Raw genomic sequence first — 27,299 nt, forward strand, 5'->3', positions numbered from 1 at the left:
TGCCAGACGAATGGCATCATTAACTCAATTTCGAAAAAAATGAACTTTGTGTGTTGCATAAATATTTTATTTAATTATTCAGGCATCATTATATTCATAAATTATGTTGTTATAATAAGTCGTCCATTCTTGGGTGGTTGGGGGTGATTGAGTCAACTCTTGATAGGAATGCGACGAGGATGTAGAAGGGGTTGAATTGATAATGCGAATCGGTGTCCTTAAAATAGCTTTTCTTTTTTGAATATTTTCCATTTCTGCTTTAGATACAATAGTTATTATGTCTATTTTTGATAGCGCTTTTACTGATTTGCTACACTCATAAAAAATAAATCTATTTCATCCAAATTCTGAGTTCTACATAGTCTTTCTCATTTTAAATCGTTTGATATCTTCATCAAATCCAAGATCTCTTGAAAATACGATTTTTTGGACGACGCAAAGTCATTTGTGACTCTCCACTTGTCGATGACAATGGACCAGGTGGATAATGCGTCCCTGTGCTCCTTTGGAATTGGTTGAATGTAAATAAACTTTCAGCAGTTATCGGATACTGACAATTCTGGTGGTACCATTTGATTTCTTTTCGTACTTTTCAATTCATTAAAAAACTCAATTGCTCTCCGTATTTCCATGACATCTCTATTGTGGCAGCTTGACACTTTTTTATTTTTACGTCGATGTATCGCACTGGTATATGCATTCCACAGCTTTCTCGTCATTTTTGCACTTTTCGACTGAAACAATAGTAACAATTTTTATAATTTATTACAGATTTTTGGCTACTGGAATCTCTTTCTGTTCACTGGGATTCAATTATCATCTGGGATTTTCTACAGTAAGGACTATAGTAAGAGAAGTGTATGATCTGGGAAAATATGGCATCAATTGTAATGCCTCAGCCATCAGAAGAGAAATGAAAAGCGATTGTGAAAGATTTCGAAACTTATTGGTACTTTCCAAATTGCATTGGATCATTGGATGGCAAGCATATAAACCTAATTTGTTAAATAAATGCCGGATCAACTTTTATTAATTATAAGCGAGAACATTCAATCGTACTGCTTGCTCTTTCTGACGCTAAATGCAGATTTATTATGATAGACGTAGGCGTCTATGGTCGAAACAGTGATGGTGGTATATATTATAAATCCATGATCGGAAAAATGTTTGCACTGAATGTTCCATAAAACAAACCATTATACCCAAATTCAGAACCTATGCCCTATACCAGTGATGGCGAAGCTTTTTGAGAAGCGGGTCTAATTTTGTTCATTATTTATTTTTAGTACTAGTTCGTAGGTCACTATGTCAGTGGTGTCACTTGGAAAGTAAGAGGAGAGAATGGTTAAAAACTACTTTTTACTACGGAACACGACGTTTTACAGGGCACAGGTGCATTAATACGATAGAAAATCTTACACAGGTGGTGATACGATAGAAAATCAGCTAGCCAATGTCCACTTGGAAATATTTTTTTATAAATTCGACATTAGATATATATACTTTATTTTTTTAATATTTATAATTGCCTGTTCTCTTTTTTATGATATAAGAAATAAGTTTATAAAAATCAACGCTTGGGTCAGTGTTTGGCCTGCGGGTCATAGGTTCGCCATCACTGCCCTATGCCATTGTCGCTGATGCAGCCATCCCTGTAAAACTTCTTTGTTAAAACCTTACAGTTACTGGTGAATAGATCGAATAAAATATTTAATTATCGCTTATCACGAGCTTGACAAGCTGTGGAAAATACGTTCGGAATTTTAAGAACACAATCTCGAGTTTTCCAAGGACCTTTGCAAGTGCAACCGGATATGGCGAAGAGGATAATATTAGCCGCTTGTGCTCTTCATAACTACCTGTGTACCCAAAGCATAAATGAATCTAAAAAAAGTTTGATAAATTCAAAAAACAGCAGTTCTTCAGGCGCTTTCATTGATGTTGACTCTCTTTCAAGAAATTCATCTCAAGACGCTATTTATTTTAGAGAGAAATATAAACAATATTTTGTTAGCCTAGAGGGGGATGTGTCATAGTAAATGCAAAGTACTAATCGGGGTAGAATATAGATTTGTACTTTGTAGCTTCTCGAGTGCCTAGCTACAGTTTAGAGACGCGACAGTGTACCTAGTGCTAGAAGACTCTAGGATTAGATACACAAATACTAGAAGTGAAATATAATGATAGATTCATAAAACATGTATCCAAACTAAATTCATAAAACATGTTAACAAAATACATACAATAAATGATTGAAAACTAACCTGATTCCGTAAATTTTTGAGCAATTTCTTTCCAAGCTGCAGTTCTTACTGTTTGGTTATTGTATTTCTTATATCTAGGATTATATAATGCTTCATATTGGCGAACAAGTTTAATTAGATTTTCTAATTCGAATTCAAGTAAGTCCATCACAGTATACTTTAAACTACGTAGTTTAAAGTATACACAGTATACTTTAAACTACGGTCCAAATGATGCTCATCGAATACCCATAGGTCCAAACTTTAAATATATTTTACTATTTTGCTGAGAATTTCTGCTACTAGTTTTGTATAAACCTGCCTTAATTATTTTATTAATATTGTTTAAAAATATTTCGCTTTAATAGTAACAAAAACAAAAAAAAAATCTGAAAAAGACTTGATGTAGACCTATAAGCTTTTGATATTTATCGACTCATATATTACTTCCAGCACAGCTCCGACATTTGCGAGTGATATCATACTTTAATGCTTTTCCACATTTTTTACTTTTATTAATTTACAGCAATATGTACTTGCATATGTTGTGAAAGTATCCTTTTATATTTAAATGCTTTTCCACATTTTTTACATTCAAAGTTACGGACTCTGCTATGGGTTTGGATATGTTGTGAAAGATACCCTTGACATTTGAATGCTTTTCCGCATTTATCACATTTAAAGGCACAAGTATCTGTATGAATTTTCATATGCCTTAAGAGTATTGCTTTCATTTTAAACGATTTTCCACATTTTTCACATTCAAAGTCACGAAAATCTTTATGAATCATCATATGCTTTGAGAGTCTTTCTTTGATTTTAAATGCTTTTCCACATTTTTTACATTTAAAGCCACGCATATTGCTATGATTTTGAATGTGTCTTGAAAGAGCAGCCTTAATTTTAAACGTTTTCCCACACTTTTCACATTCAAAGTCATGAACATCTCTATGAATTTTCATATGCCTTGAAAGACTTTCTTTAATTTTAAATGCTTTTCCACATTTTTCACATTCAAAGTCACGGACAACTCTATGAATTTTTATATGTTCTGAGAGTCTTTCTTTAATATTAAAAACTTTTCCACATACTATACATTCAAAGTCAAACACATGTTTATGAATTAGCGTATGTCGTCTGAGATATCTTTTATGTTTAAATTCTTTTCCACATTTGTCACACACATTTTTGTAAGAAATGTCATTCATACGTTGAACTTCTTCCATTTCTTGTTTCTAAAAACAAAATTGTATTCATTTGATAAGTTGTAAGTATTGAAACACATGAAAATCAAAATCTATTTGACTATTACTTTGACAGTATTGTAAATTTGGTAAGGTATAACGTCGACATCGATAGTATTTGCGATAAGTATATCTTTAACATCGTGCATTTCTGAAACCAAATAATAATTTAATAATATTGAAAAGTCGGAAAAATGCTTTTAAAAATCTAACCGATTTGGAGCATGTCGTCTACGTCGTTTATATGTGTATCTTCGCTGCTATCGTATTCGCTTTTAATGTTTGAAAACTTGAAAAAAAAGATGTTTAAGATTACACATGTTAATAATGTAACATATTAGGTTTCATTACCTCAACTTTACACTGAATCATGGCATTGTAAGCAAAATTTTCTTCCCCCGTTTCAATGTCCGGTTCTGCATAGATGAATTTTAATACTTATAGGGAATATACAATTAACTACATAACAGTATTCAATGATTAAATATATTCTATTGGGGAAGTTATATTAGTCTTCAAGCAAAAGTTATTAATTGTAACACGTAAAAAATAAAAGTAATAACACGGAAATATTTGTTTGAGGACAAATTTTTGTGAGCTAAAAAAATAATAAAAATCGAAATTTTGTATTCAAAGGCCACCTTCGAATTTTAATTTTATTTTGAGAAAGAGAAATTGCTGCAGGGGTTCAGAGTAATTTTGGAAATTTGTTTACTCAAGTAGGTCAAAGAGCCACAAAAGGTGTACAAATGAAGATAATTTTTTGAAATGTTCAATCCTTCAATCCTCTTCACGATGACGTCTGGTCACATTGCGTTTAGAGAGTTAATATGCGGAAACCTTTTAGCGACCACTAGAATATATTAACTACATTCCAACATTGCGGTAAAAAAAAGTTTCCTAGTCCTTGTCTCCCGCTTTTAATCGATAAGAGTCGCGAAACGAAGAATCTCGTTTCTCGAATACAAAGTGAAAAAATTGATTATACCGGTTTTGATAAACGCCATCGTAACCAACGATAAGTTGACAGTAGTTATTTGGTCCAAATACGACGAATTATCGAGCATAATGTATTTAGAAATTTTTCAGATTTTAATCATGTGTTTGGATTATTTCAATACGAAAGTAATTATTGTATTAAATAAAAAAAAATAAGTTACTTATTAAATTACAACAATACCTAAAATAATTTGTCTGTGTTAGTGTTTTATTTAAATGACGAAAACAATTCTTCATATGGTGGAGATAAAGATATTCCTGATGCCGAATAGAAAAGTAAAAATTTCTGCCTGGTAGAAGATTCAAGAACTAAGTAGATTTTTATTTAACCTTCCGATTGTTGTAAGAGCTAGCGAGACAACTTGGTCGTAATGTATTTAAAATAGAGTGTACCGTCTTCTCACTAATAATTCTGTATGGGGGGGGGAGGGGGGGTTATATAATAATATTCTAACATATAAGTTCATTAACTCTCAATAAAATCCTACTGCAGCGGCTCAATCAATGTCTAATTGACACCTGTAACATCCTGTCGCCAAGTTCGATGAAGCATATCTATGCGATTCGTGTTATACATATTAATGATTTTGAATTAAACTGTTGGACTATTTCTATTTTTTTTAACAATGATTTGAGTTATTATTTCCGATATTGCAAACGTGTATTTTTCGTTTTTATTTTCTACCGTGATAAGCATCTAGGGGAGGAGCTATTTATTTCTTTATTTATTATGGGCAAAACTATGCGGAACTCTGGTAGCACCGACATGATGGCAGCACGTTCTTTGGCGAAATGTGACTGTCGGTGATTCTCCCGTTGGTTTCTTTTGTATGAAATTGTAACTTAACTGTTAACCACGTGAACTTTCAATAAATACTACTACACCAGCTCAATCTTTGGGTAATTGCCACCTGCTAGCATCCATCCACTAAAACATATTCTTCGTACATATTTTTTCTGATATCAAATGCCAAGTCTAATTCTTTAACAGAACATTTTTTATCATCATAAATTAGATTAATATAAAAATCAAGCATGAACCTACAAAGGAAGGATATGATTTGTTTTGATTCAATTTGAATTTAGGATAAAAAATACGAGCACACTCTGGCAATTCATATGTACTTTATTTTTCGAAAACTGGATGCTGTATGATACACATGTAATACTAATAAAAGTATGATGATTTTGTATTTGCAGTTGATAAAATTTCGCAAGTTACGAGCATTGCTGTGAGTTTGCATGTGTTGTGAAAAATACTCTCCACATTTTTCACATTCATAGTCATATTGTTATGGGACAACATATTTCGGCTTAGATTTCGTTAAGAATTAAACGTTTTTAACATTTGTTTCATTCAATCACAAATATTGCTATGAGTTTATTTATGTATTGATCTTTGAATGCTTTTCAACATTTCTTACATTCCAAGTCACGAACATCACTATGAGTTTGCATATGTCTTAAAAGATTGTATTGCGCTTTGAATGTTTTTCCACATTTGTCACATTCAAAGTCACGTACATTGATATGAGTTCGCATATGTTTTGAAAGATTGTGTTGAGCTTTGAATGCTTTTCCACATTTTTCACATTCAAAGTCATAGAGATTATTATGGGACAGCATATGTCGAAAAATATATAGTTTAGAATTGAACGTTTTCCCACATTTATCACATTCAAAGTCACGAACGCTGCTATGAGTTTGAATATGTCGTGCGAGATAAATTTTGTTTTTGAACGTTTTTCCACATTTATCACACTCAAAGTCGAAGATATTGTTATGAATTTGCATATGACATAAAAGTTTGTGTCTAGCTGTGAATGCTTTTCCACATTTTTTACATTCAAAGTCATAAAGATTGTTATGGGACAGCATATGTCGGCTTAGATTTCGTTTGGAATTAAACGCTTTTCCACATTTGTCACATTCAAAGTCACGAACCTTGTTATGAGTTTGCATATGTATTGAAAGATTGTATTTAGCTTTGAATGTTTTTCCGCATTTTTTACATTCAAAGTCACAAACATCACTATGAGTTTGCATATGTAATGAAAGATTATATTGATTTATGTATGTTTTTCCACATTTTTCACATTCAAAGTCACGCACAGTACTATGATTTTGAATATGTCGTGAAAGAGCCGCTTTAATTTTGAACGTTTTTCCACATTTTTCACATCCAAAGTCACGAATATCGGTATGAATTTTCATATGCCTTGAGAGTCTTTCTTTAATTTTAAATGGTTTTCCACATTTTCCACATTCAAATTCATAAACATCTCTATGAATTTTTATATGTCGTGAAAGATTGTATTGAGTATTAAATGCTTTTCCACATTGTTCACATTTAAAGTCACGTACATCACTATGAGTTAGCATATGTGTTGTTAAATAATCTCTACATTTAAATGTTTTTTTACATGTTGCACATTCAAAGTCACAAACATCTTTATGAGTTAACATATGTTGTCTAAGATATCTTTTATGTTTATAATCTTTTCCACATTTGCTGCACTCATTTTTATAAGAATTGTCATTCATATGTTGAGCTCTAGCACGCTTTTCATATTCCGGTTTCTAAAATGAAAATTATATTCGTTTGATAAGTTGTAAATATTGAAAAACATAAAAACAATATCTATTACACTTACTTTGGTAGCATTGTAAATTTGGTTAGGTAAAACGTCAACACTGGTAGAATTCGCCATAAGTGTATCTTTAATATCGTGCGTTTCTGAAAGCAAATAATAATTTAATATATTGAAAAGTAACAAAATGTTATTAAATCTAACCAATTTGGAGCATATCATCTCTGTCGTTTATATGCATATCTTTGCTGCTATCATATTCGCATTTTAGATCTGAGAACTTAAAAAAAATATTTAAAGTTAGACATGTTAGCAATGTAACATATTAAGTTTCCATATTACCTCGACTTTACATTGAATCATGTTAACGTAAGTAAATGTTTCTTCGCCCATTTCTATGTCTGGTTCTGCAAAGATGAATTTTAATACTTATAGGTAATATCCAATTAACTAGTAAGCAATATTCTACGTATGAAATCATCGGTCGCTAACATTTTAGACCTTACAGTCACACTTAATCACACTGTATACCAGGACTCGTTATAGATGTGTATTTAGTTTATCTAAATATAAAGTGCCTGTGCCGAAAAATATACACTTGTTGGCTAAAATTAGTCTCACGCTAGTCTCGGTGCTGACATCATTTTTGCATTTATAAGATTCCAAATAAACAAACATACTAATACGTCAAGCCTTTCAATGTAGACATTGGCAAGGCAGATATTATCTTGAATTTATGATACATACGTTACACCAAATCAGTGAAATCGCATATTACGTGAATTGGGCCAAAATTTGCCTGATTCATGAAAAGTGCGAGCCAGTTGCTTCATTTATGAATTTTATCTTCATAATGCGTTTTTTTAGTTCCCACCAGCATCTTTCTTTCCAACCTAGCACAGCACTAGCTATGCCACCTATATGTTAGCTAGGTGCTCTCGCACCGCATCTGCAACGGCTGGAGCAAAATATCACAACGACCAGGACCAATGTGTGAAATCGAGACGTATGGTAAGCCAACTTAATAACAAAGCCCAGTATCTTTGATTTTCGTAGAGGTCGTTTACATGTGCTGAGAATCTTCAAAAGTGATTCTGAGATCTTTAGTGGAAGTTTCTTTACCAAGAACAATCCCACTGAGATTATTAATTAACGTAATAAAGCAAAATTAAAAAAAGTCGAATAAGAATATATTAAAAAATTTCAGTAAACACGAAAATTGCTAATATATTTAAGTTAATGTGCGGACCACCTTTTAGTACTGGCATTTATAAACCAAATTCCAAAATCGCTGTACAAAAAGTTTTATCCTCGTTTCATTTTTCGTTCGCTTTCAATCAATGAGCGTCGAGAAACGAAGAATTTCGTTTCTCGATGCAAAGTGGAAAAATTGATTATACCGGTTTTGATAATCGCCATTGTAATTCAACGATAAGTTGACAGTAGTTGTTTGGTCCAAATACGACGAGTTATCGAGCATAAGAGATTTAGAATTTTTCAGATTTTAATAGCAAACTATAAATAATTATTATAATAAATATAAATACTGAGTAAATTATCAAATTATACCAATAAAACGATTTATCATACAATTATTAAAATTAAATTATAATATTGGCATATTTGTTTTTAAATAAATATTTTAAGTGACAGTGAGGACCCTTTGCATATAATATACTTTAGCGACGGGGTTGACGGGTGACAATTAGACACAGATTGAGCCGCTGCAGTAGTATTTTATTGAGTATTTATTACAGTTTCACATAGTATGTAGAATATGAAATGATGTTCGATGAACGAGATAGCAGGCCTGGCTCGCAACCGGCCGTTGCGAACCCACCAAAGTTTACCAACTGAAGAGAGTCCGTCACGTTATTGTTACCTGAGTGGTGCCAAGTTTTAGCCATAATAAATCTAAAAAATACGCATATAAATAGGCCTTCTACAATACTAATACTTTACATTCACCATATGTACGCTTTCTATTTCAGCAACGCATTGTAGATTGTCTGCAAGTATTTTTAGATCCAAAAACAATTTTGCATATTTACAATTATTTTGAGGGAAAGAAAATGCTACAGGAGCTTAAAAAAGGTCCTCTTGATAATTTTTGTTCATAGAGAGCGTCCGGTCATCTTATAATCAAAGGCTTCAGCATTCGGAGTAATTGACGCCCCGAGCGACCGCCCGTACAGCTCGTCCCTGAGCCAACAAAGCAGAGACTTGATTTGTATGGATATAAATTGAATAAAGGATAAAAAAATACACACATATTTTGGCAGTTCAATATGTACTTTATTTTTCGGAAGCTGCATGGTACACATGTAATTAATAAACTCATGTTGATTTTGTATTACGTCAATAAAATTTCACGTTCTGTCAATTTTAAAATTAGATAATGCAATTTTAATTTTATTTTCAACTTAACGAATAATCATGAAATTACTTGAAGGCTTCAAGAAACATTCTTGAGTTTTTCAATAAGTGGTCATACAAGAAATTACATTTTAAATTTGAAGGTTTTAGAACATTTTGCGATTATTTAATCGCCAGACTAAATAGATTAAGTCATGTGTTTCATAAAAAAATAAGATTTTTAAATAAAATAAAAAATATGTATACGTCGCTGTATGGACAGATAACTAAAAAAAATGTTTGATGGTGTATCAGATTATTTTCTATTTATAATGTAGCTTACATTGTTTTTAAGTTTAGTGACTATTGATCTGAATTGTTATTATATATTTGCAACGCCATGATATTTAATAAAAAGTATAAAATATAATTTTATTCCCTAGGAATAAATTACGAGAGGAAATTTTTTTTTATTAAGGCACTCATTGTTGCTTTTCATAATTATTTTATAAAGTATATTTTATTCATACATTTTTTGTTGAACTGATTTTACGATGCACATATTAATAAAGATGTTAAGATCAGCTCAGAAAAAACCTGCTTTTATTGTACATATATCTCTCTTTTCCTTTTCATCTTTTTCGGATCTATCAACAATTTGTTTACAAGATGCTGATACAAAAATTATAATTTATTTAGATATACTCCTGGTGCAGCTTTATCATTTGCTGGTGATTTCACATTTTTATCTTTTAGTCACTCAAAGCAATATGCATTTGCATATGTTGAGAAAGTGTCGTTTTATGTTTGAATACTTTTCCACATTCCTTACATTCAAAGTTCCGAGTATTGCTATGAGTTTGCATATGTTGTGAAAGATATCCTTGGCATTTGAATGCTTTTCCACATTTTTCACATTTAAAGTCACAAATATTATTATGAGTTCGCATGTGCATTGAAAGATTGTTTTGAGCCTTGAATACTTTTCCACATTTTTGACATTCAAAATCACGAGCATCCCTGTGGGTAAGGATATGCCGCTTAAGATATTTTTTGGAATTAAATGCTTTTCCACAGTTTCCACATTCAAAATCTCGAACATGGTTATGAGTTCGCATATGTATTGAAAGATTGTATTGAGCTTTGAATGCTTTTCCACATTTTTCACATTTAAAATCACGAACATCGCTATGAGTTTGCATGTGTATTGAAAGATTGTGTTGTGTTAAGAATGCTTTACAACATTTTTCACATTCAAAGTCACGAACATTGCTATGAGTTTGAATATGTCGTGAAAGATAAATTTTGTTTTTAAACGTTTTCCCACATTTATCACATTCAAAGGCAAAACTATTGTTATGAATTCGCATATGTCTTAAAAGATTGTGACGAGCTATGAATACTTTTCCACATTTTTTACATTCAAAGACATAAAGATTGTTATGGGATAGCATATGTCGGCTAAGATATCGTTTAGAATTAAATGTTTTTCCACATTTGTCACACTCAAAGTCACGAACATTGCTATGAGTTTGCATATGTATTGAAAGATTGTATTGAGCTTTGAATGCTTTTCCACATTTTTTACATTCAAAGTCACGAACGTCACTATGAGTTCGCATATGTATTGAAAGATTGTTTTGAGCAATGAATGTTTTCCCACATTTTTCACATTCAAAGTCTCGTACATTGCTATGGGTTTGAATATGTCGTGAAAGATGGGTTTTATTTTTGAACGTTTTTCCACATTTTTCACATTCAAAGTCACGAACATCTGAATGAATTTTGAAATGCTCTGATAGTTTTTCTTTAAATTTAAAAGATTTTCCACATTTTTCACATCTAAAGTTGCGAACATCGCTATGAGTTCGTATATGTATTGTAAGATTGTATTGAGATTTGAATGCTTTTCTACAATTATCACATTTAAATTCTCGAACATTGCTATGAGTTTGCATATGTATTGAAAGATTGTATTGAGCTATAAATGTTTTTCCACATTTTTCACATTCAAAGTCACGCACATTGCTATGATTTCGAATATGTCGTGATAGAGCGCCTTTGATTTTAAACGTTTTTCCACATTTTTCACATTCAAAGTCACGAATATCTATATGAATTTTCATATGCCTTGAGAGTCTTTCTTTAATTTTAAATGCTTTTCCGCATTTTTCACATTCAAAGTTTAAAACGTCGTTATGGGTTAGCATATGTCTTTTAAGATATCTTTTGAAACTAAATGCTTTTCCACATTTGCCACACTCATTTTTGAAAGTATTCCCATGCACATGTTGTACTTTGGAACATATTACCTTTTTTGGTTTCTAAAATTAAAATTGTATTTGTTATATAAATTGAAAATATTGAGATACATAAAAACCAAAATATATTAGACTATTACTTTGGCAGCGTTGTAAATTCCGTAAGGTGAAACGTCCACATCAATAGTATTCGCCCTAAGTATATCTTTAACATCATGCATTTCTGAAATCAAATGATAATTAAAATATGTTAAAATGAAACAGAATGACAAATAAAATCTAACTTATTTCGAGCATGTCATCTATGTATGTTTCTTCACTGCTATGATTTTCGCGTTTTACATTTAAGAACTGAAAAAATATACTATTTAGAATTATATGCGTTAACAAATGTAACATATTATATTTTGTTACCTCGAATGTACATTGAACTGTGCTATTGGAAGTAAATGTTCCTGCTCCCATTTCTATGCCAGGTTCTGCAAAATATTAAAATAATTCAGTAGACAATTTGTGTCATTTTCATTTATAAATGTTTCTTGAAAAATAAATAACACAAGAAAATCATACATTAAACTAAAAAAATATTATTAGTAATAAGAATATATGATAATTTAAGTGAATACACAAAAAAAAGAGTAAAATAGAAAATACATAAATTAATTATTTAAATTTTAAGGTTAAAACTATTTAATAACTTGGGGACCTGGAACTATTAAAAATTAAGTTTATGTATCTAAGAAAAGTGCATTTCGGTATTTTAGGTTTATACATAAATTTTAGTTTGGTCTTGCTGTAGTCACCGATTATGAAGATTAGTGTATTAATATCGTCTCGTCATATTTTTTTGGTATATTTAAGGCAATGTTCTATAAATATTGGTGTTAGAAAACTACTTAAAAGTTTTTTAAGGTTAATATAAAAAAGTGTTATAATTTTTAACGCTTTATTTTAAATCATTCGGAGTTTAGAAAAAATTGTATCATTGATGTTACCTCACCTTTTTATAGTAATTTTTAATTGAATTTAATTGTTAATACAGTAATTTTTTTTAATGCGCTTCTATTAAATATAGGTTTTACGGTCGCAATGGCAGTAAGCCTTTCGAACCTTAGTTCTGCGATAGGTTTAGTAAATTTAAGCTTGATGCTCGTCCTCTATATAATACGGTTTTCTTGTTTACTTTTAATAGGTGAAGCAAGGGTTGTTTTCGAGTTTTAAGAATTATTGCTTTAGTTTTCTCTTGATTTATTTTAATTTTGTATGTAATAAAATAATTACTTAGGTTTCAGGTAAGGTCAGCGTATTTTTTAAGATAATAATGTCATTAGTATATAGAATGAAGAGGAAGAGCATTAGTAAACTAGATTAAATTCCCTGCTGTGCTCTAGATCATAGTTTCTTAACCGGTGGTCCGCGAAGATTTTTGGGTGGGCCGCAAGTAATAAAATTAATTTCACGTTTTTTCTGTATTTGCTTGTATTTGCATAGGGCTATTTAGAAATCGTTCTAAATAGCCCTATAGGAAATCTGGAAGATCTAAAATAATACTGAAAACTCATATAATAATTGATTTTTATTATTTCGATAAACAATCTAATTTTATGATGTATTTTATGGATTTTTAAATTATATTTCTTGTTACTGACTGTTTTAATATGCTGATATGGTTATATCAGCATACTGTGTTGCAAAATTAATTGTTTTGAATAAAAAATCAATTATATAAATATTTATTATTTTATTCCAATGTTGATGGTCCGCAAAACATTTTTTGATTTTTTTGGTGGTCTATGGATGTAAAAAGGTTAAGAAACTATGCTCTAGATGGAATTTTACGCAGTATCGTGAGTTCATTATTTAGCAAAACAACATGGCTTTAATCTTTCAGGTATGAGTATAATGTGCATAATATAATCAGGGGCTTTATATTTAGATAATTTATATGTCAAGCAGTTGTACCACACTGTGTCGAATGGTTCTTTTATGTTTCTGAAATAATCTTACTACCGAGATATTCTTTTAAGTGTAAATTTTGTTATTATCCACAAGGAATCATCAGCCGAGTTAGATTTTCAAGTTTACACAACTACATGTCTTTTTAATTCATTTAATTTAAACGCCAATATCGTAGATCAATTTATTTATCAGAGTTTTATAATTTGTTTCCATTGCTTTCTGATTTTATTTATAATATACTATATTCAATAGTCGGCAGGGTTAGTTCAATTTAATTTGAAGTATGTTTACGAGTCAGAACGAAAGATATTTATGATTGTTCAATTACATAAGTAAAAAAATATTATCACCGTCGACTCTTTTAGTGACTTGCGCAGTGTATATTTGTTGCTTGAAATGTAAGCAGCGGCGTAGCCAGGATTTTGCCAAGAAAGAGGAGGGTTAAAAAAAATAACAAGAAATAAAAAAATATCCTTATTTAAATTCAATGACGTCGATGTCATTTTCCTTAACTAGCACTGTATCTAGGATTGTTAGTGTAATGTTATTGTATGAATTGTGATTTTGGGTTGTGTATGGTCGCGTCTATAACAAATGTGTGTCATTGATGAAAATACAAAAGGTTCGTTTCTAGCTGATATGCTTAACATAAATTAATTGCATGGACAAGTTATATTACCGGTTTTGATAAACGCCATTGTAACTCGGCGTCAAGTTGACAGTCGATAATAAAATCATTCATAACAATGGTTGGTCCAGATATGAGGAATTATCGAGCATCAATCAATTATAAAATGGGAGTGCAGGAGAGGGGAGAGAAAGGTGAAAATCTTCAGAATTAATCTGTTTCAGAGTATAATCACAACATATATATATAAAATATATTATAAACATTCAACTTCTTAACTTTCCGAGAAACGCATTTGTTCAAAGCTATGCCGATCTAAATACATGTAATGTAGAAAAGCGAAAGCTTAACAACTAGCGGTACTCGAGTTACGTACACAGCGCCGAGGCGGAGCAGGAGCGGGAGAGTTACTCGATTGGAAGGACCTCTTTTATTGGTCAGCGATCAACTTCGTGAATATATGTCAACTATGTATGTAATCCTAAACATAAATTAAATTATTTGAAGCAGCTTACCTGCTTCTCATTGTAATCAATCGCAATTTTAAATTTCAAGCTATATTGGCCGCCCACACTATATTTTCTTAAATTGGCACTACTTTTAACAAATTTGTTTTTCTATAAGTTGATAAGGTAAATTTTAGTTTAAATTTAATTATTTACCACACTTTCTAATATTATACCTTTATATTTAAAATTAAATTTCTCAATTAAGACATATGATATTATATGTTTCACCCCAATTGAACGACAAATTCCCATTAAAACATGCAATTTACAAGCGTAAATTAAAAAGTATGAATTATTGAATGCGCGCTTAAAAATATGTAATCGTATCCAATTCCTCCCCTCTTTTTATATTTTGGTGATGCTTGACAATTCGTCGTATTTGGACCAACCATTGTTGTGAATGATTTAAAGTCGACTGTCAGACTGACGCTGAGTTACGATGGCGTTTATAAAAACCGGTATGGCTAATTTTATTATATTACTTTTTCTGGATGCAATTGTAAAATAAGTTTTTAATTGACAGTTAATACAACTTATCTATAAAATTTATTTATGCAATCCAAAAAAGGAACCTATTTCTTCGAAAAAAATCCTTTATTTGTATTGCTAAATTTTTATTTCTGAAAAAACTGTTTTTACTAAATTGCAAATATTTACGGTTCTAGTTAGCCGATTGCAAAGTATTTTATATCGAATTAAAGGTAATTCATTTTCTATTAGGTCTAGGTTAAATTTGCTCATTCTTCTTTGTGTATTGTTAGTTTATCGGGTGAGAAAGCAAAAAAAGTTACTCTTCATCGCATCGTTACAAAATTGTTGATAGTTGTCATTTTTCATTTCCGGATTCAGCGTGCGATTTTATATACATGTCATGGGTCAAAATCGCTGTAAACTAGTGTAATTACTTTGGGATGCGCATTTTGTGCAATCAGTCTTAATCTGCATTACTTGTGCCATATATTGTCTGTCTCATATACTAGACCAGACAGGGGCTCCATACGTGACCAGCAATCTAATTAGTGATTTAGTTATAAGAATGATATGTTTTTATTATAATATTTATAGCACAACCACCCTTGTTGAGTGACAAAAAAGCGAGTGATTTATGTTAAGAATATTAGTTAGAAACGAAACTTATTGTATTTTCATCAATGACAAATTTCACTCACCACTAAATTGTTTACTAGTTAATTAGATATTACTTTTAAGTATTTATTATTAACTTTGCAGAAACTGATGTAGAAAACGACCATGAAACATTTTCTTCCGTTGACACAATTCAATGTCAAGTTGAGGTAACACACCTATTATATTATTCTTGTTAACGCATATAATCTAAAAGTAGCAATTTTTCAGTTTGCAAATGTAAAATGCGAATATGATAGCACCGAAGATACAAACATAGACGTCGTAGACGACAAAATCGAAATAGGTTAGATTTTATACGGTATTTTGTAACAATATATTTAAATTATTATTTACTTTCAGAAATGCACGATGTGAAAGATATACTTAGGGCGAATACTATCCATGCGGACGTTTTATCTCACGAAATTTACAATGCTGCTAAAGTAATAGTCGAATATATTTCGATTTATGCGTATTTCAACATTTGCAATTTATCTCACAAATTCAAATTTAATTTTAGAAACCAGAAAAGGAAAAACTTTCCAGAGTTCAACACATGCATGGCGATTCTTACAAAAATGAGTGTGGGACATGTGGAAAAGCATTTAATTCTAAAAAATGTCTCAGACGACATATACTAATACATATCGATGTTTTGAACTTTAAATGTGAAAAATGTGGAAAAGCATTTAAAATTAAAGAAAGACTCTCAAAGCATATGAAAATTCATAGAGATGACCGTGACTTTGAATGTGAAAAATGTGGAAAAGCTTTCATAGCTCAATACAATCTTTCATTACATATGCGAACTCATAGCGATGTTCGTGATTTTGAATGTGGAAAATGTGGAAAAGCATTTAAAGCTCAACACCATCTTTCAAAACATATGCGATCTCATAGCGATGTTCGTGACTTTGAATGTGAAAAATGTGGGAAAGCATTTAAATCTCAATACAATCTTTCAATACATATGCGAACTCATAGCGATGTTCGTGACTTTGAATGTAAAAAATGTGGGAAAGCATTTAAAGTGCAACACAATCTTTCAATACATATGCGAAGTCATAGTGATGTCCGTGACTTTGAATGTGAAAAATGTGGAAAAGCATTTAAAATCAAAGAAACACTCACAGAACATATGACAATTCATAGAGATGTTTGTGACTATGAATGTGAAAAATGTGGAAAAGCATTCAAAGCTAAACACAATCTCTCAACACATATGCGAACTCATAGCGATGTTCGTGACTTTGAATGTGAAAAATGTGGAAAAGCGTTCAAAACTCAACACAATCTTTCAATACATATGCAAACTCACGGTGATGTTCGTAACTTTAAATGTGAAAAATGTGGAAAAGCATTTAAATGTCAAGGGTATCTTTCACAACATATGCAAATTCATAGCAATGCTCGTAACTTTGAATGTGAAAAATGTGGAAAAGTATTCAAATATAAATCATCCCTTTCACAACATATGCAAATGCATAATGATGTACATGACTAAAAAAAAAAAATTATAACGCATTAAAATATGAAGTCACGCAAGTATATCTTAATGCTAGATATTAATTTTGTATCAGTATCATAGTGTTTTTTGTTCTTGTATATAATATGAATTGTCAGCGAAGTAGTATGCATGCCGTGGTTTTATTAAATAGATTTAAATTTTATTTAATGTATTATTTATCCTACAAAAATATTTAATAAAATTATATATTTATTTATAATATTATTCTTTTCATTTTCTTATCTGATATTAGTAATGACAGTCATGCAAATAGTGTTGTTTTAACCAATGTAAATCCAAATGCTGAACATCTTCCTCAAGAGGAGTTATCGTTCTTTCTGTTCAAATATGACCATGACTCTCTTGTGAAGGCCGTCTTAACGTCACTTCGAAGGACCAGTGAAGAGTCAACGTATATCTTTAAATAAGTTTATTTACCCACTTGTCGCCCGATAAGTTACAATAAATACAATCGAGCCGAATCACAGCCACACGACTGATGCCATTGGCCAAGTTATGGATTATATAAATCACAATCTTAGTTAATAACGTTAAAATGCATGTCTTCTGCCCAATTAGCAATCACTCGTATGATAGAATCTGCTTGTGGATTAGGAGACGTGCGTAAAAGATGTAGTACTTCTCGCAAACTTATGGGAGATTCTTTAGCAGCAGCTACCGCTTGAGCAACACCTGCACAAGCTCCTCGCATTCCTTCCCAAAATTCCGGATTCGGTTCCAATCTTAAACAATGAAAACCAGGATGATATTCTTAATTAAAATATAATATAAACAATTTTTATACCTATCCAGCATATGAAACGCTTTGACTGATATGATAAACTCTCCCATTCTGTAAGAATCATTGCCGACGATTTGCAACAAACTGAAGTAATCAGAAGTACCAGAAAACTAGTAAAAAAACTTTATGATTAATATTTTTGTTTTTATTATAATAAAGAATAGGATCATATTACCTTTTGGCAAACATCCCACGCCATTTGTGCGTGCTTGTTCATAATGTGGCATCTGCAAAGGCAAGCGGCGTATGTAAACGAATTTTTTATGCTTTCGTCTTGGACAATCAATAGAGATTCTTCAGCTTCTCGATAATAACCGGTCGCACATTTAGCTTGTCCGTAGTTATAATTGAAGTTATCATCGTTTACGAAAAAGCTCTTTATGGAATTAAGATATACGAGAACTTCTTCGAATTGTCCGTACAGAAAATACGATGAAGCCATGCATTGTCGGCCTGGAATAGTATCACATTCACTCGCCGAACTTCCGACCAAATGAAGGCATTGCTGAGCGATTTTAATATGTTCTTCCTATTTTAATAGATCAGTAGTTTTTAAAAATAAGGTTTTATTTTATATTGTACGAGTATTGTATGATCTAATATTATTATACCGAATCTATTTCTTGACCAAGCGCCGCATGAACTACACCTTTTAATATGTATTCTAAAGGTACTGCTGGTTCTAAGTCTCCGAGTAGTTCCAAAGCTTCTTTGGGTTCTCCTCCACGTAGTCTTCGTGCAACAAGATTTAGACGAGCTTCTCCAACAACACCGACTAAAGCTGGCAAAACCTATACATAAATTAATATCGTAATTATAAATGTTTAATGGATACTGTGGAGGTCTATTTCAAACATACTATTAATAAATATTCTGAACAATATAAATCTTCAGTGAAAGATGAAAATCCATAAATACCTTTAAAGAAAACTTGAAAACAGAAAATCCATAAATACCTTTAAAGAAAACTACTTTTGAGAAAATAAAAGATTTGTTAAGTAACCATTTAAAAAAATATTCGACCGGCGTAATAATTAAGCGGAATGATATAAGCAATACATCTAGAACGTTGTATTAGTGGAAGGATAAGAAGAAAAAAGTCTTTAAGAAGTTTTAATATGGCCTTTTTATTTCTAGTGTCCTTTGTTATTTTCAAAATATGGTCACCTTACTAATATCCCACATAAATGACAACATAACGTAAAAATGGGATATATTTCTTATTTTAATTTTATTTCAATTTCTATTATAAAACGTTTATGACCTCTATACTTTTTTCTCTAAGATTTTGTTCAACGTAGATACGAAGTTTGCATTTTTTTGCTACCCACAATTTTGAAACAAGATGACAAATCAGACTGGCTTACAAACTTAGCTGAAATATTCACTAGAGCTATTTTTAAGATAAGTTTCATGTCGATATAATTCAAACATAAATGACAAAAAAATGTAAAAATTATATTTTTTTATTTAAATTTTATTTGAGTTTACATTATAGAATGTTTTTAACCTCCATACATTTTTCTCTAGAAGTTTTTTTAGTAGAGCTACTGTTTTTAAACTTTTTAATAAGTCGCCATTTTGAAACATGATCATGCTGGTTATATAATTTAACCAAGATTTTTATGAGTTATGTTTAAAAAAAGTTGCATGATTGAAGGTGGTTTTGGGGTCCTATTGTTAGGTTAGTCCATGATATGACATTGAAATTTTTTAAAGATTCATTTTGAATCCTAAAACCGTCTAATTTTCAAAGCAATGAATTTATCGTTAAAACAACCAAATTGTGATTGTTCTATGGCTTCACAGAGTCGAGTTAAAAATATGTGCAGTGGAATAAAAGATCAGCAGGTAATCTTCAAGTACAGAGCTCGGAGCTCGGAGACAGATTTACAGCGAGAACTAGAACATCCAGCAACAGTGGATCAATGGTTTAATAGATATATTTTATTTGCTGGTTTTGATTATATGTATAAGCTACAAATAGCCTGTTATTCAGGATTACTCCAGTCTGTACACTCATAGTCTTATAGTTGTACAATACTTACTTTTAATGCACTTTCGCCGTTTCTGAATATCACTAAATTGTGTTTTACTAAATCATGACCGAAAGTATGTTGATCTGTTGCAATGTTTTTTAGTTCATTTTCAGCAGCTTTTCCATTATAAAGTCTAAATAAAGTAACAATCAAGTTATTTTTTATATATATACGTACATATATGCATGTCCTTAAATATAAAAGTTTCTTAAAATAATACCTGAATAAGTTACATGCTTTTAAATTGATAGCAATAGTTGAATTTGGATGTTGGTTTAGATATACACTTAGAACTTCTTGTGATACATCATAATAATCTAATTTATAATAGCAAAGGGCGACGTATACATTGAGTGCCATCTGATTTCTGAAAAATTTATTAATTAATAAGTCAGTAACATTATAGCTTTTATATTAAAAATATATTACCTATTTTCAAGTAAAAGCTTCTTATATATATCGATGGCTTCTTGGTAATGCGCTCTCAGATAGTGTATAGAAGCCAAACTCAATTGATCATCGGCTACGTCTCTTAATTTTTGATGACGGTCCATCAAAGCAGCTTCGTCGCCCAATTTATGTGCCAAATGGAACAGCAGCCGATTCTTAAAGAAAAAGTAGTTTATTATTTAATCAAATATATAGCTATACATAAATTAACTAACCTTTAAAGGGCTTTCATCGGATTTGCTTGCCAATTCTTGCGATTCGTTATACATGCCCAAGTAAAAGTAGCAGACTGCTTTGTTGAGGTCAATATCTGAAGTTGCAGATTTGGATTTCGGTCTCATATCTTGGATACTATCGTATATTTCTAACGCCTTTTTATAATCACCAAGGTGAAAAGCACAATATCCACTCCACAAGTCTAACCAAATGTTCGGTTCATTTGATGCATTTTGTAAGAACTAAAAATTGATATATTAAATATTGACTTAAAAATGTGGTTATTTTTTAATTATCACCTCTAATAACGTTAGAGCTCCAGTGTAATCTCTTTTTTCAATGAAATCTTCCACTTCGGGAAATCCTCCTTTCTTATTCTGTGACGATTTGCCATAGTCTGACGATTGAAGACTATTCGCCGGCTTAGAGCGTGATAAAATCTAATCAAAAACATAACATTACTCTTTAATATATCATTTTAATATGCAACGTATTTTATAAACTGATCTTCACCATGATATCAGTGTTTCTAAATTTGTTACCATAGTAACCTATGTCAAAACATAAATACCAATATGAAAATTAATGATATGACGTTACCATGGTTTGTTATTATTTATGATCAATAGAGTTTTTTACTTGAGACGTCTTACATAATCACATGTTTATGTTAATCTAAAGAAGAGTCAAATTAACGTTTAACTGGTATCACAAAAATGGATCAGATGTACGATATAGAATATCCGGAACGAGACATCAGTTCTGAATCTTTAGAAAATGAGAGCAACACCGATAAGATGGAATCTGATAGAAAGAGGTATTGTATAATTTATAGATGAAATTGTTAATATTTTTTTATTACTAATTTATTTTTATAATTTTAGGTGGCAGGTTTATAGTGAAACAAATGATCCTCCTGTGCTATTGGATCCAGATCATCCGTTGATGAAAAAGTTTCAAGCCACTTATAAAGAATGTTTAGACAAGGAGAGTAATCGAGTTAATGCTGAACTAATAGAATTGGTATATCGAGTATTAAATATATTTAGTTATTTTCATTGAATAGTATTTCATTAAATTTAATGCATTTTTCTGGCCAAATTCAAGGGGAGGGGGGCAAATAGTCCCACCTGCCCCCCCAAATTACATTCCTGTCTAATTTAACAGCCTAACAAATTTAGTATTTTTGATTTCTTTCTTTGTAGAAAGAAAGCTTAAAAAGAAGAAGGCATGATTATGAATACCAAATGAGCAATCAGATGTACATTTTGGAGCAAGAAGTTACTAATCAGCGGGTAATCTATAATACTAAATTTGTAAAAATGTGAAATATGCTTCAATGTTTTATTATGCAACAGAAAACCATTCAAGAATATGGAGAAGCATTGGACAGCGTAATTAAACTCAGATCCGAAAAAGAAGATTATGTCAAAAAGTGCAGAGAAACATACAAAGATCAATCGAATAAGCTGAACATAGAGAAAAAGAAAGGTTGTTCAATAAAAAAAATATGTTTAAAAGTAACCTTGTTAATAAAAAGGTGAATTTTAGATGTTGAACTTTTGAGCGAATTGGAAGCCTTGTCGTTGCTTTGCAAGCAATATGAAGCATGGCAGAAAGAAACTGATTCAGAACTGACTGTAAATCAAAGGATTTCAGAAAAATTGTCAATCGAGAAGAAAAATCTTTCACAAGAGAAGAAAAAATCAGTAGGATTTTCTTGAATTTATATACTTGTCAATATCAAACTTACATGATGAAATAAATTTACTTCTAGGACTTGCTGATTTACAAATTGACAACTGAGGTTTGGAACTTGGAGGCGCAAATTGAACTACTCAGTGAACAGATTAGAATAAAATCCGACGAACTGGAGATAATAAAGAATAAATCAGCCGATAATGCAACAGATTTAGAAGCTCTATGCATGGAGCAGAAGCGTTTGGTTCAGTTGTGGAATTCAGTTATTTTAAACATACAGAAGAGAGATAAAATTTATTCAGAACTAAATGCCGATATGGAGTAAGAATATCATTAATACTTTATATAAATAGCTTGCTGTTACATGCGTAAAATACTTTTTTTATGCTATATACTGCAACAATCTGGTTGAACTCATGGATCCGTTTTTTTCTGACCTGAACCCAGTCCAACGTGAGTGAATGATGGCTGCTTTCTTTAAATTTTCTTAAGGATCGTCTCAGTCGATTCTCGGCATAGCTCCACTTGGTGTGAGTTACAAGTCAGATGCGAAGTGGTAGAAAAGTCAAGTTCTGATTTGTGAAAATTCCTTTTCGGAAGTGTATTCTTGGTGGTAGTGGATTCATCTAACATACTCTATAAGAGATAGGGGAAATCCTTCATCCTTCCTATTTTTGATGGCCGAAGATGATTTGGAGCAGAAACAGTTATCGTATTAAATATCTAATAAAAATACTTTTTTGCGTAACAGATATTATTCAATGCCAAAGATTGTACCTTTTCAAAGTCCGTTAATGGATACCTTCTGTTTAGGTGAATTTTGCGAGTGCTTATAATACGCTCAAATAGCTGATAAGTACATGTGCTTGTATAAAGTTTACGAGAATAAGCTTCATTAATAAAGTCGTAAAAAGCTTAAGACTCACCTCGAAAGTCTCGACAACTAATTATTTATTCCAATATATAGATATAATTTAGAAGTCGGTATCGGGCGGCGGTGGCGGTGTAGATCAAAAAATTGTAGCAGGCGGTCGGATTCAATATAGTCTCTGAGGAAGTCCTTGTTGGTGCCTTTTGATATGCGTGAATGTGTATCGAAGAGATTTCTTTGTTCTGTGTCGCTGATATGCTCTTCAGTGAGCAATTATAAGCTTTACATATTTTCTCTCACGAAGGCTTGGATGAATTTGAATTTAAAAAAAACTGACTTATTTAGAGTAATTAGGCTGCATTATCTCGGCCTATATAATGTCTACTCCCATTAATGAAGCATGAGTATGTCTTCCAGATGGCCTTCTATAAACAAAATCATCATGGTCGCTTCTTGATGGTAACACAAATGATAACGAATAAAATAACTATTCGTTAAGCGAAGTTATGCATATTGTTTCGATGAAAAAAAAATACTTAGTGATGACAAGCAGTTCAGAATTTTTGATTAGTAATGTTTATGTTTTTTCATGGTACATTGTGGGCTTTGTTTGTGTTGTTCTAATAAAACGATTTCTCTCAAGGTTTTTTTTTGTAAAGCAGCTTTGTTCAATGGACGTTTTTTTACTGGAAATTTAGAAAAACCTACATTACTTATTAAAGCAGTTGATAAAGTCATTAATTAAATAAAGCTTCTTTTCTATAAAATACATATATACAAAAGTAACAAACAACTTATTAGTTGTATATATAATAAGAATTTTATGTTAATGTGGTTCTTGTTGATTTTATAGAAAAGTACAGATGGAGATTAAAACCCTTTGCACTTCAATAGAATTGTGCGAGAAAGAAACGGGCATAGAAATGCAAAAACACGAGAAATTAACAATGATGAAAGATAAACTGGCTTACGAATTAGCAGAATGTGCTAGAGCAGGTGCATGCTTAAAATGTTTACCATTATAAACAGAATAATAAAAATATTTTTTTGTTTGTAGTTGAGAACGAAGAAGCTAAGAAGAACAATACAGAAGCTGCTTTAATGGAGTTAACGTCAATCATTGAAATGACTGAAAAGCAATTAAACCAAGCGAATAATGTATTCTAAATATTTATTAATATTTATAGTTGATTAGATGTCAAATTATTGATATTTGTATTTTTAGGAAAATAGACAGAAAAGTGATACGATGAAGAGTTATGAAATGCAATTTGTGAAAATGATTGATGAGAAGACGAGACTGGAGAATGAAACTCTCGATAAATTGCAAGGCAGGCTGGTTTATAATGTAACGGCGAGTGCTATAGCTTCAAAGATCAAACAACTAAAGGAGTGTTCTCGTAAAGAGGTATTGCCATAATGTATATTTTAATTTGTGATTCATATTAAAAAAAAAATGTTTTAGGAAATTAACGTACTTAAAAGCGAAAATCAGTTTGCTAAAATTTTGTTGAAAATTGAAAGACAGAAGAACAGCAACCACCAAAAAACGTCTGAATTGGAAGAAGAAAAAAAGGAAACTAAGGAAAAACAGAATGAAATTGATATAATGGAGAGTAATGTGAAAGAAAGCATTTTTATTCTGGGTCGAAAACAGAATAATTTGGAGTCGATCAATAAGAAAATTGCACCACTGGTCGACAAGATGGAGGTACATGTATCTTATGGTTGCAAATTTGTATTTATTTATGTAAATTTTGAATTAATTAGGGTAAAGAAATCTCTCCCGTTGAATGGAAAATAATGGAATATGAAGAGCAAATTCAAGATTATACCAAAAGATCAAAGCAGATACAGCAGAGCTGGTTGAGGATGCAAGAATGTTTGGTACAGTATACGAAACAGTTTCAGATGTTGGAGTCTGAGAATAATTTAGCTAGAGAACGTAAGTACTCGTCGAAAATATTTATAGAGTAAATTAAAATTAAACGTGTGTATAAATATTATTACAGAAATTGAGGTATTGGATCATAAGTTAATGAAGCTGGAGAACGTTGTCAATAATCAAAGACAAGAGGCTAATACAATGCAAAGAACCATTGATGTTTTACAAAATAGAATCGACCAGCTTTCAAAGCAAATGTTCGAGGATAGGGAGCATAATGAAGATTTAGAAAAAAAATTTCACAACCTCACTTTGGAGTATACCGCAAAACTAAAAGTATTTATATTATTATCATCAATATTTAATCAAATTATAATGTATTCAGATATATTATTGAAAATATAGGATGCTGAAATCGCAGCAATGTCTTTGGAGGAAGAAATTGCAAGCTTAGAGGATGAAAAAGTACAATTAGCGCAAGATATACGCAAACTTAAAAGAGAAACTATATCGTGGCAAAAGATGGTATTTATTCTGTTTATATTTTTTTATATTTAATTGTTAAAAAATGTGTTCATTGATATAGGGTATTATGGCAGTTGAAACCAAGCAGAAGGTAGACGAAGAGAAGAGTACAACAGGCGTTGTTGGAAGAATGAAAACTGAAATACATAGAATGCAGGTATTGTTTTTTTAAATAAATAATAATAATGTAATGTTATGCTTTATTTATGGTATTTTAGGTTAGAGAGCAACAGTTATCTTCAACGGCATCTAAATTAGCTAATGATTTGGCTCAGTCCGTTTGGAGAAGAGCAGCAGCTGCAAATAGAGCCAGGGCTTGTCCACAATCGTTAGCTTCGAGGCACACATTTGTGGCAAAAATTAAAGAGAAACGCTCTGATATAAGAAGAATCACACAAGTATTTTTTAAGATATTTTTTATTATCTTTTTTAAGATTGCAAAGAAATATATTTTGTCTTATAGGAAATAGAAGTAAATAAAAATAAGATAGAAGCAATGATAAACGAAAAAGAGCAACTTTTGAAAGAGATGAGTGAGAACAAAGAGAACTTCTTTGAGTTGCAAAACGATATAAATAATTTACAAAAGCAGATAGAAGACGGACAGCTTCTCAAGCAAAAGGTTTGTATGATATTGTTAATGACTTTATTTTTGAATTTCGGTTTATGTATTGTTTGTTCAGAATTTGGAGAGAATTATTCGGCTTCAAAGATACGGACAGCACTGTTCTGCGATATTAAGTGGACAAACGAGGCTTTGCAACGTGAAATCTGAACCAAATATCAACAATGAGCATGAAAAACAGAAAAATATAAACTCTCAGCTGATAACGTTTGTTCATAAGCTTTTGCAAGATATGCCAGAACATTATTTACAATTGATGCGTATAATCAATACGTTGAATGTTTATGATGATGAATAGTGTATAAGTATTTTTTGAGAAAATTTAATGCCCCTGTATTGAAAATAGATTTAAAATTCTCTATACCGTCAGTTTTGTATTTAGTGGCACTTCGTCTAGATTTGCATTTCTATTATATTAAAAGATACTGTATTTAAAATGTTAAACATACTAGTCAGGAAAAATTGTAATGTATAATAATTGATAAAAATTTAAATTGTCCAAATTATAATTAAATATAATATAACTCACATGCAATTTTTTAAGACCGATAACTTTATTTTATATTAGCTTTGGGGTATATAGAAATGTGACTTTAAATTTGGGATTAGAGCAAGTTATTTCGTTACCCCTCTCTAACAATTTAAAAAACGAAAACCATTTCCATAGGGGAGTTAAAAATTATAATGTTCTCTCAGAATGTGTTCTAATAAAAATATGTAATCAAAATAAATTATTGAAACTAAATGAAAAAATAATATTA

The 27,299-nt window shown here is 31.0% G+C and overlaps 5 protein-coding genes and 1 long non-coding RNA gene across 12 annotated transcripts; 2 read left to right on the forward strand and 4 right to left on the reverse strand.

The window, feature by feature from the left end:
- Window positions 1-45: 45 nt before the first annotated feature.
- LOC148238698 (uncharacterized) lies at window positions 46-2,763 on the reverse strand. The gene is made up of 2 exons (XR_015811745.1): window positions 2,265-2,763; window positions 46-734 (listed from the first exon to the last, which is right to left on the reverse strand). It is a non-coding gene; the product is annotated as an uncharacterized LOC148238698 (long non-coding RNA).
- Window positions 2,764-5,591: 2,828 nt separating this feature from the next.
- On the reverse strand, window positions 5,592-8,521 carry LOC148238699 (uncharacterized). 4 transcript variants are annotated; one of them, XM_088200858.1, is made up of 5 exons: window positions 8,478-8,521; window positions 7,420-7,484; window positions 7,282-7,350; window positions 7,141-7,223; window positions 5,592-7,066 (listed from the first exon to the last, which is right to left on the reverse strand). In XM_088200858.1, the coding sequence occupies exons 3-5, from the start codon at window positions 7,316-7,318 to the stop codon at window positions 5,897-5,899; spliced, it is 1,290 nt and encodes a 429-aa protein (XP_088056984.1). In that variant the 5' UTR covers window positions 7,319-7,350; window positions 7,420-7,484; window positions 8,478-8,521; the 3' UTR covers window positions 5,592-5,896. The 4 variants fall into 4 exon arrangements, with proteins under 4 accessions (XP_088056984.1, XP_088056966.1, XP_088056992.1 ...); XM_088200840.1 differs by having other exon boundaries at window positions 7,282-7,357; XM_088200866.1 differs by having other exon boundaries at window positions 8,330-8,521.
- Window positions 8,522-10,069: 1,548 nt separating this feature from the next.
- Window positions 10,070-14,400, reverse strand: LOC148238700 (uncharacterized). 2 transcript variants are annotated; one of them, XM_088200822.1, is made up of 5 exons: window positions 14,332-14,400; window positions 12,108-12,172; window positions 11,978-12,044; window positions 11,834-11,916; window positions 10,070-11,756 (listed from the first exon to the last, which is right to left on the reverse strand). In XM_088200822.1, the coding sequence occupies exons 1-5, from the start codon at window positions 14,348-14,350 to the stop codon at window positions 10,185-10,187; spliced, it is 1,806 nt and encodes a 601-aa protein (XP_088056948.1). In that variant the 5' UTR covers window positions 14,351-14,400; the 3' UTR covers window positions 10,070-10,184. The 2 variants fall into 2 exon arrangements, with proteins under 2 accessions (XP_088056948.1, XP_088056956.1); XM_088200830.1 differs by having other exon boundaries at window positions 11,978-12,057.
- A 779-nt stretch (window positions 14,401-15,179) lies between these two features.
- Window positions 15,180-17,587, forward strand: LOC148238701 (uncharacterized). Of its 3 annotated transcripts, none has more exons than XM_088201364.1 (5): window positions 15,180-15,247; window positions 16,020-16,084; window positions 16,135-16,221; window positions 16,278-16,360; window positions 16,438-17,587. In XM_088201364.1, exons 4-5 carry the CDS (start codon window positions 16,280-16,282, stop codon window positions 17,419-17,421), a joined length of 1,065 nt encoding a protein of 354 aa, XP_088057490.1. In that variant the 5' UTR covers window positions 15,180-15,247; window positions 16,020-16,084; window positions 16,135-16,221; window positions 16,278-16,279; the 3' UTR covers window positions 17,422-17,587. The 3 variants fall into 3 exon arrangements, with proteins under 3 accessions (XP_088057490.1, XP_088057479.1, XP_088057501.1); XM_088201353.1 differs by having other exon boundaries at window positions 16,146-16,221; XM_088201375.1 differs by lacking the exon at window positions 16,438-17,587 and having other exon boundaries at window positions 16,146-16,360.
- Window positions 17,588-17,839: 252 nt separating this feature from the next.
- Ttc26 (tetratricopeptide repeat domain 26) lies at window positions 17,840-21,470 on the reverse strand. The gene is made up of 10 exons (XM_088201337.1): window positions 21,445-21,470; window positions 21,231-21,371; window positions 20,931-21,173; window positions 20,695-20,870; window positions 20,486-20,632; window positions 20,275-20,398; window positions 18,838-19,017; window positions 18,402-18,755; window positions 18,230-18,336; window positions 17,840-18,167 (listed from the first exon to the last, which is right to left on the reverse strand). Exons 1-10 carry the CDS (start codon window positions 21,445-21,447, stop codon window positions 17,963-17,965), a joined length of 1,680 nt encoding a protein of 559 aa, XP_088057463.1. The 5' UTR covers window positions 21,448-21,470; the 3' UTR covers window positions 17,840-17,962.
- Window positions 20,654-27,291, forward strand: l(2)41Ab (lethal (2) 41Ab). The gene is made up of 17 exons (XM_088201310.1): window positions 20,654-21,748; window positions 21,816-21,954; window positions 22,137-22,226; window positions 22,290-22,422; window positions 22,483-22,640; window positions 22,709-22,953; window positions 24,357-24,499; window positions 24,561-24,661; window positions 24,729-24,911; window positions 24,969-25,214; window positions 25,274-25,448; window positions 25,516-25,724; window positions 25,794-25,913; window positions 25,975-26,070; window positions 26,132-26,311; window positions 26,377-26,535; window positions 26,597-27,291. The coding sequence occupies exons 1-17, from the start codon at window positions 21,648-21,650 to the stop codon at window positions 26,834-26,836; spliced, it is 2,718 nt and encodes a 905-aa protein (XP_088057436.1). The 5' UTR covers window positions 20,654-21,647; the 3' UTR covers window positions 26,837-27,291.
- Window positions 27,292-27,299: the final 8 nt, after the last annotated feature.

Source organism: Plectrocnemia conspersa, unplaced genomic scaffold, assembly GCF_051122295.1.
Source record: "Plectrocnemia conspersa isolate PC_06_02 unplaced genomic scaffold, ASM5112229v1 ptg000001l, whole genome shotgun sequence".
In the NCBI taxonomy this organism is placed as follows: domain Eukaryota; kingdom Metazoa; phylum Arthropoda; class Insecta; order Trichoptera; family Polycentropodidae; genus Plectrocnemia; species Plectrocnemia conspersa.